At 50.4% G+C, this 9,265-nt stretch overlaps 1 protein-coding gene across 1 annotated transcript in view; it reads right to left on the minus strand.

Moving 5' to 3' along the window:
• The window catches only part of RPUSD4 (RNA pseudouridine synthase D4), a 211,105-nt gene extending 206,280 nt beyond the window's left edge, over positions 1–4,825 (minus strand). The window contains exon 1 of the mRNA XM_069651606.1: positions 4,370–4,825. Coding sequence (XP_069507707.1) covers positions 4,370–4,525 — 156 coding nt within the window. The 5' untranslated portion in view covers positions 4,526–4,825. The remainder of the gene's footprint in view (positions 1–4,369) is intronic.
• Positions 4,826–9,265: the final 4,440 nt, after the last annotated feature.

The raw sequence follows: 9,265 nt of genomic DNA on the forward strand, positions 1-9,265 counted from the left end.
CAACGCCTGAAATCTTGGAGATTCAGGAAAGCAGAGGGGAAACTCTGCACTCGAGGGCTCCAAATCAACAGGAAGCAACTGTATCAGAAGCAGAGTTCACACCCTGTGTTGCGGTCATGCATAGGAAGGACCATAGGTCCCTTTGAAATCAAGAAAAAAAGTGTAAAGACCCAAAAGTGATTGAAAAGTAACACAGCGTCTTCAAGGAAATACCTACGGAATTTGACAATTGCGGACCTGCTGTTCGGACACCCGGCTCAGAGAAAGCAAAAGGCTCCGGATCAAGCAAGCGTAGTTATGGAGGTGGAGGGGCATCACGCAGGGATTGCCTTGATAGAAAATAGACTGTAACACAACCTAAGGTAACCCAAGATAAAAGTACTAAGAGGGACGTGGCAGTTCAGTTCGACATACCCTTCTCATTAAGCACCCAAACCGATATGACTAGAAACTATCAAAGGGAAAAGCTGCACTGTGGTCAAGTAGGCACATCAGTGGAGGACAAGATATGTTGTGAGGAGTGCACTCAGAAAAAGGGTGGAAGTAAGGGCTTTGAAGCGGCTTCCAGTATGAATCCAGAAAAACGCTTAGGAGTCCCAACGGCCTTAACATGTATTCTTGAGGCAATCCCTTCAGGAAGCAGTGGCATTGGACATTGGGAAAATCAGAGAAGCAACCCCAAAATAGTAGAAGGAAGAGAAATAGCCCCTTTGAACTTCAATAACTGTAATACGAATGTAGACCTGGATCGACTGTTTGGTAAACTGTACTGGCCGGCGATACAAATAGGAGCCCCAAGTAAAATGTGGACACTGGAGGAGCCTTCAAATGATGATGATAAAGAATGGAGAGAAGAGCAACAACTGCCGACTAGGTTTCCAGCAGGAATCAGCAGGTAATACCTGGTCTACAAGAAGGCCTCAATGAGCCCCATGCGCCCACCCATGCGCCTGCCAGTGTGCTAGGTAGAATGGGATGTGTAGAAGGTAATCAAATCCATCAAGCCCCTACATATCAGAAGGAGAACTGCCGGCAGGCAGGCATTACGGGCATTTGGCTTGGAACTCAAATTTAGGCGAAATAAAAGCTGCCATGTCGTGCATTTTGAACTGTGGGGTGGATGTTTGTTTGAATAGATCTAACATGCTAACCATCTTTGCGGAAATCCCAACACTAAGATCAATCCCAACACTAATATCAATTTCATCTCCTGATATAGAAAGGATACATTTTCCAACTAGGTCATAGTCGAATGTATGTGTAATCTACTTCCTTTCCCGTTTGGTTATGGGGCTGGTACTAGCAGACGTTGCAAGGTCCAATGCCTGGAGAGGATGAACGCGTGCTTCCTCTGGCCGAATGTTGGATTATCTGATTACAGGAAAGGGGGAGTCGAGTCTGGCACAGAGGGTGTTTCCCAGATCTGACTTTGAAAGGGTAACACAAGCTCAAAGGTAGAGGGGAAGTAAGTGACCATCAGGACGGGTTACTGGAAAGGGGCCTGAAATTGGTCTCTTGGAACTCCCGGGGCTTTTCGCATTTGCAGGAAAACAACGAAGCTTGGTCCATTTTAACAGCGAATGGTTGTATACTTCTACAGGAAACTTGGTTAGTTACCTGTCCACTGCTGGATGGTTATGATGGTTGCTTTCAGGCCGCCTGGGCAGGTGCGGTGGGTTGACCTTCAGGAGGATAGCTAGTAGCAATTCGTACAGGCCATGGATTGTTAGTGAAGGCCATCTCAAATATGCCGTCCAATTGGCAAACAAAGATGTTTTGGTGAACCTTCCATTGATCAACATTTATGGTGACAGATCTGGACACTTTCCTGGGGCAGATTCAAGAGTGTATAACGACCTGGAAGGGGATTTTGATGCAGACTGCCCGGATGCGTTTCCAGGGGAAGAAATACCTTTAACAGTCCCAGGCTCTATTCCTCAGACCTTCAAGATCCTGGAGGGGCTAAAATGGGTGGCAACGTTGACATCTGTTGGTTCGAATAAGAATGCCCGTGCAGAAGGTATTTCGGGCAAACCGGTGTACACTTGGCAAAGGGGAGACAGTACATCAGTGCTTGACTACGTCATCACGAACTACACCTTGTTTGGGGCTTGCTCACACATGGACGTGGTCTGAAATAACTGGAGTGACCACAGTATGATCTGCGCAACCTTCAACATATGTTATGCAAGGTGTAGTGCCACAAAGGATTTAACATTGGTTAATAGGGGAAAACAGGTTGATATAGACATCAAGGAATGTGTCCAACTTAAACCAAAGCTTCACAGAATATACTGCAAACCACAGCATATGAAAGAAAAACCTTCTGTTTTGGAGTTCAAATTTAAGTGGAAACTTTGGCGGAGCGCATGCAACAAAAAAAAAAATGATCGATTGGTGGGTTAAGGGAAAATCGCCCACATACAAAAATAACGATAAGCATTTGGTCCTTAGAAGGAGAGAGTTGAGAAGGGGACTGAGGCTAATAAAGATTAGTTCAGTAGACCCAATAGAGGAAAAGTGTAAATCTCGAGCCCCAAATCAAAAATATAAGAATTAATGTAAAAATTATAAAGCCATAATTTTACATGTCGATGCGGGGCATATGCTCAAAATCTTAAGAAAAAAAAAAAGACCCTCAGAGCTTTAGGGCCACAGTGAATTTACTGAACCAATCACAGGCACTGGGTCAACTGAATGTAGCGTCGGACAGTTCATGGGTGAAGCATTTTGGGGAATTGTACTCTCTGAACCCTCCCCAGTCACAGGTCGAGCGCATTGATCAAGCGGTACTAGAACCATTCAGATATGAGCTCAAGCTGGATCCAAGCACAATCAGCATATTGATAAAAAGGGCTGCGATTCCGGGACCTAGTGGGATTACAAATGATGTGCTAATGAACAACATGAATTGGACACCGGGAAGTTCCAAGAGACATGGAAATCAGCGTATGTCATCCCGATGTATAAGGGGGTGGGGGGAATCAGTGCTTTAAGTGTGCTGGGGTTAGCCGGAGCTGGGCCCCGGAAGTCTCCGCAACGGGAGATGCGCCCGCCATTTTAATGTCAGGCAGCATCGCTGAGGCTGGCTGGCGCTTCCGTCAGTCACTGTAACTTCCTCTTGTGACCCCCTAGGATGAGGGGTCACAAGAAGTTATGGTGCCTTTGTTTATCCTTTCCAAGTCACTTACCCTAAACGTAACGGCGGGCTCCGTGATCTAATCAGCAGATTAGATCACAGAGCCATGCAAGTTTGCTGAGGGTCAAAGACGCCTCAGGCTCTGTGATCTATCTGCTCTTCAGAGCAGAGCACAGATCACTGAGCCTGAGGCGTCTTTGTCCGTTGGCAAAGCTTTATAAAAGATGCCTTGAATTGTGGACTTCTCAAGCCATCTTTTATAAACATAGAAATATGAAACATATTTCTATGTTTATAAAAGATGCCTATAAAGATGGCTTGAAAAGTACACAATCCAAGCCATCTTTTACAAAGCTTTGTTGACGGACAAAAACACCTCAGGTTTTGTCAGTCCTCAACGCTTTATAAAAGATGGCTTGAATTGTGTCCGTTTCAAGCCATCTTTTACAAACACAGAAATATGTAACATTTCTATGTTTATGAAAGATGGCTTGAAAAGTACACAAACCATAGTAATGTAAGCATACAAATATATAAATGCCTACATACATTTATATATTTGTTTGCGCACCTTACTATGGTTTGTGCACTTTTTAGGCCACGCCCACATTGGAGGCCACACCCCCAAATGAGCTCCCTCCCCCATTTCTTACCCCTCTTAAAGCACTGGGGGATACATGGGACCAGAGGAATTACAGGCCAATCTCCCAGTTGTACATAGAAAGCAAAATGTTTGCAGGAATATTTTTGCCTCATCTTAAGAAGTGGGCAAGTTCTACAGCGAGACCTATGTGGTCTATGTACGTTTGCGTTGTTTCTTATTTTTTAGACCTCTAAACAGTGTTTTCGATGTGCTTGTTTGGATGGGAACAGTTTGTTTTGGGAATGTTTTGAAGGACGTTTCAGCTATTTTTTTCCGACCTGGCAACACTGCCAGTAACAGATTCGGCACTACAAGTCCCAGTATGCTTCTGACCTGGTAACACCGCCATTGATAGATTCGGGACTACAAGTCCCAGAGTGCAAAGAAAACATAACTAAACCAGCATCTCTACAATGGGGGAAATTGGCATATAATATGAAATTGGAATCCTGTGTACCCCATTCGACATATGCCAACCAAGGTACAACACAATGTGTTTTGTAGCGCGCATGTAACAGCACATGGGCATTTCAACGTACGGTTGGTATTCACACTCATGATGGCCTCCCTATCCGCTCCCCTTTCACCTGTATTGGCTCATTTCGACTCTTCTTCTCTCCGCGCAATTTCTCTGCCAGCTTCCACGCCCCAGACGACTCTGTTGCTCCATCTTCCACACTGTTCCTGACCCTTGAGTTCCTCCGACCTATAGCTCTCGCTGCTCCTCTGATGGGCGCCGCCATCTTCACTTTCCTTCTGACCCGACTTGAACTTTACCGCTAGAATGCCATCTTAGTTTGGGACCGAATACTTCTGTAGATGCTGGTAGTGTCTAGTTCCCATCCGAGAAACGGACCATAGCAACTGCCCGCATACTCTTCTTCACGTGACTTCCGACGTGTCGACGTAATCGTGATTTTCGGGAGAAATTTTAGCGAGTGGACAACGTGAGGCTCTGGCTGTAAGGCTGCAGGAGCAGAAGCAATCTGAGTGCTCATACCGTGAACGTTCGTGCTAGACACCAGATTGAGACCTTTAAAAATCATGTTCAGCTACTCAACGTGAAAGATATGGAGGGCTAAGAATAGGCAGGGACGGTGGATCGTGGTGTTTTACTGATCAAAAGGGGCTAATAGAGAAATTTAATGTTTGATGAATGTGTGTTTAGGATGGCTGGTTTTACAGAGGGTCGGCTGGGGCTATCTGCGTGTGGTTCGGGAGAGGCACATGGGCTTCCTGGTGTGGGTCTCCCAAGGGGTAAGGGGCATCTTGCTATGTCGAGGGAGGATGGGGCATTGCATTATGTTATTGGTCTATACGGAGGGATGGGGTGGGGTCTGAATGGTTGGATATGGACACGCTGGTGTGGGTCTGGAGGGAGGGGTAGGGACACAGTGGCATACATGCCAACATTCAGATGCACCTGGGAGGGAGATTTCCACAGGGAAATCGGGAGAGGCATATTTCCCCATAGGAATACATTGGGGCTACAGTTATTTTAGGGGGGAGACCGTGAAAAATAGCAATATTTTTCACCTAAAAATCGGGAGTCTCCCGCCTAAGTCGGGAGGGTTGGCATGTATGCAGTGGTGTGGATCTGGGGGCAGGGATGGGGTACATTGGTGTGGGTCTGGGGGCATGGATGGGGTACATTGGTGTCTGTCATGGGGCAGGGATGTGGTACATTTGTGTGGGCTGTGGGGCAGGGATGGGGTACATTGGTGTGGGGCAGGGATGGGCCACATTGGTGAGGGTCTGGGGGAGGGATGGGGCACAGTGGTGTGGGTCTGAAGGGAGGGATGATGGCATCTTGGGGTCTGCAATGGATGGGGGCACATTGGTGTCGGTCTGAATTGTGGGTCTCCGGGGGAGGGACGGTTCGTCTAGGTGTGGGTCTGGAGGGCGAGATGGAGGCATCGCTGTGTGGATGGGGGGGATGGTGGCATCTTGGTGGGGTCTGCAATGGATGGGACACATTGGTGTCCGTCTAACAGGTATGGAGCATCTGTTGGTCTGGAGGGTGGGATGGGGCATCCTGGTGTGGGTGGGATGGGTACATCTGTGTGCATCTGGAGGGTGAGGTGGGGGCATCTTGGTGTGGCTCTGGAGGGAGTGGATGGAGGCACGTTGGTTTGATCGGAGGGACGGGTCACATTGGTGTGGGTTTGATGGGAGGGACAGGTCACATTGGTGTGGGTTTGATGGGAGGGACAGGGCACATTGGTGTGGGTCTAGGGGAGGGATGGGGGCACATTGTTGGTCTGGGGGTGGGATGGTTCAACAAGGTGTGGGTCTGGAGGGTGGGATGAGGGCATCTTGCTGTGTGGATGGAGGGATGGTGGCATCTTGGTGAGGGCTGCAATGGATGGGGGCACATTGGTGTCGGTCTGGAACAGGTATGGGGCATCTGTTGGTCTGGAGGGTGGGATGAGCCCGTCCTGGTGTGGGTGGGATGGGGCATCTTGGTGTGGCTCTGGAGGGAGTGGATGGAGGCATATTGGTGTTGGTCTGGGGAGGGACGGGCACCTTGGTATGGGTCTGTAGGGAGGCATGGGGCATCCTGGTTTGGGTTGTATGGGGACATCAGTGTGGGTCTGAAGGGAGGGGATGGGGGCACATTGGTGTGGGTATGATGTGAGGGACAGGCACATTGGTGTGGGTCTGCAGGGAGGGATGGGGCATCCTGGTTTGGGTTGGAAGGGGACATCTGTGTGGGTCTGGAGGGAGGGGGATGGGGCACATTGGTGTGGGTTTGATGGGAGGGACGGGCACATTGGTCTGGGGGAGGGATGGGCCATATTGGAGGGATGGTGGCATCTTGGTGGGGTCTGCAATGGATGGGATGGGGCACATTGGTGTCGGTCTGAACAGGGATGGGGCATCTGTTGGTCTGTAGGGTGGGATGGGCCCGTCCTGGTGTGGGTGGGATGGGGCATCTTGGTGTGGCTCTGGAGGGAGTGGATGGAGGCATATTGGTGTTGGTCTGGGGAGGGACGGGCACCTTGGTATGGGTCTGTAGGGAGGCATGGGGCATCCTGGTTTGGGTTGTATGGGGACATCAGTGTGGGTCTGAAGGGAGGGGATGGGGGCACATTGGTGTGGGTACGATGTGAGGGACAGGCACATTGGTGTGGGTCTGCAAGGAGGGATGGGGCATCCTGGTTTGGGTTGGATGGGGACATCTGTGTGGGTCTGGAGGGAGGGGGATGGGGCACATTGGTGTGGGTTTGATGGGAGGGACGGGCACATTGGTCTGGGGGAGGGATGGGCCATATCGGAGGGATGGTGGCATCTTGGTGGGGTCTGCAATGGATGGGATGGGGCACATTGGTGTCGGTCTGAACAGGTATGGGGCATCTGTTGGTCTGGAGGGTGGGATGGGGCATCCTGGTGTGGGTGGGATAGGGACATCTGTGTGCATCTGGAGGATGGGAATGGGGTATTTGATGTGGGTCTGTAGGTTTGGGCACGTTGGTGTGGGTTTGATGTGAGTGACGGGGGACACTTTGGTGTGGCTCTTGGGGGGAGGTACGGGGTCACAGTGTGGGTCTGGGGGCGGTATGGTGGCACAGTGGGTCTGGAGGGATGGATTGTCTAGGTGTGGGTCTAGAGGGCAGGATGGTGCATCTTGCTGTGTGGAGGGACTGATGGTGGCATCTTGGGAGGGGGTCTGCAATGGATGAGGGCACATTAGTGTCGGTCTGGAACAGGTATGGGGCATCTGTTCTGGAGGGTAGCATGGCTCATCTAGGTGTTGGGTGGGAGGATGGGATGGGGCATCTTGGTATGGGTGGGATCGGACATTGTGCATCTGGAGAGTGGGATGGGGCATCTGTGTGGGTCTGGAGGGAGGGATGGGGGCATCTTGGTATGGGTCTGGGAGGGATGGGGCATATTGGTCTGGAGGGAAGGATAAGGCAAATGTAACTCAGTCTGAAGGGTGGAATAGGGCATCTTGGTGTGTGCAGATGGATATCATGGTTTGAGTCTGGAGGGCAGGGTGGGGGCATCTGCCTGTGTGAAGGGAGGATGGGGCATCATGGTAAGGGTCTCAAGGGGGGATTGGTGGCATCTTGGTGGGGTCTGGCATGGAGGGTTAGTGGCATCTTGGTGGGGTCTGGAATGGAGAGATGGGGCATCTTGGTGTGGGTCTGGAGGCATGGTGGCATCTTGGTGTGGGTCTGGGAGGGATAGGACATCTTGGTGTGGGTCTGGAGGGAGGGATGGGCACATTGGTGTGTGTCTGGATTTAGGGATGTGCCACATTAGTGTGGGTCTGGAGGGAGGGATGGGGGCTTATTGGTCGGGGGAGCAATGGGGGCATCTTGCTGTGTGGAGGGAGGATGGGGCATCATGGTATGGGTCTTGAGGAAGGGATGGGGCACCTTAGTGGAGTCCAGATCGGAGGGGGGCATTGTTGATCTGGAGTCCAGATCGGAGGGGGATCGTTGATCTGGAATGGAGGGACAGGGCATATAATGGGGTCATGTCAGGGAATGATGGAGCATGTGGGTCTGAGTGAGGGCTGGAGCATTTTGGTGGGAAGGAAGGGAGGCCTCTTGGTGTGAATGGAGGGATGGGGTATGTATGTCTGGAGAGAAGGATGTTGGTCTATGGGAGGGGTGGGAGCATGTGTGTGTCAAAGGGATGGGGTAATCCGGGTGTGGGTATAGAGAGAGGCCAGATGGTGCCATCTGAGTGTGGGTCTGGAGGTAGAGGTGAAGCATATGGGTGTGGCTCTGGAGAGGGATGGCGCATCTTGGTGTAGTTATGGAGGGACGGATGTTGGTGTCTTTGTGTGGGTTCGGAGGGAGGGAGGTGGAATTTGAATCTGGAACGTGTGTTTGTAAGGAAAATGGGGCATTTGAGTGTGAATTGGGACGTGTAGGGCTCCAGTTAAAAGTTTGTTTTTCCCGAAGTAGGGAAGTGATGGGATGGACTATGTACGAAAAGTCTGCGATGGTGAACCCCAGGTAACTCTGGATTGCCTTGACGGAAGTTGGTGAAGGCCATTGCAGTATTGCTTCCACCTTGCGGTTATCCATCTGGATTCCCTGGGGAGTGAAGATGAATCCTAAAAACTCAACCTTAGTCACGTGGAAGGCACACTTCTCGAGTTGTGCAAACAAATGGTGCTGGCGTAATTTTTCCAAGACCGCTCTCAAGATGTCATCTATGTACACCATAGCGCAAACATCCAGTAATTCCCTCAGGACGTCATTCATGAAAAACTGGAATGCTGCCGGGGTGTTACACAGCCCGAAGGGCATGACAGTGCACTCAAATAACCCAGACTTTGTGCGGAAGGCCGTCTTCCACTCGTCGCCAGCCTTCACGCAAACCAGATGGTAGGCTCCTCTAAGGTCAAGATTTGTGTAAATCTTTGCACCTTTTACCTAGTCCACCAGCACCGGAATCTGCGGCAGACAAAACCGGTTCTTGATGGTGATTTTGTTGAGTCCTCTGTAATCTATAAAGGTTCT

The sequence above is a fragment of the Ambystoma mexicanum genome, chromosome 3p (assembly GCF_040938575.1).
Source record: "Ambystoma mexicanum isolate Mex_15411 chromosome 3p, UKY_AmexF1_1, whole genome shotgun sequence".
In the NCBI taxonomy this organism is placed as follows: domain Eukaryota; kingdom Metazoa; phylum Chordata; class Amphibia; order Caudata; family Ambystomatidae; genus Ambystoma; species Ambystoma mexicanum.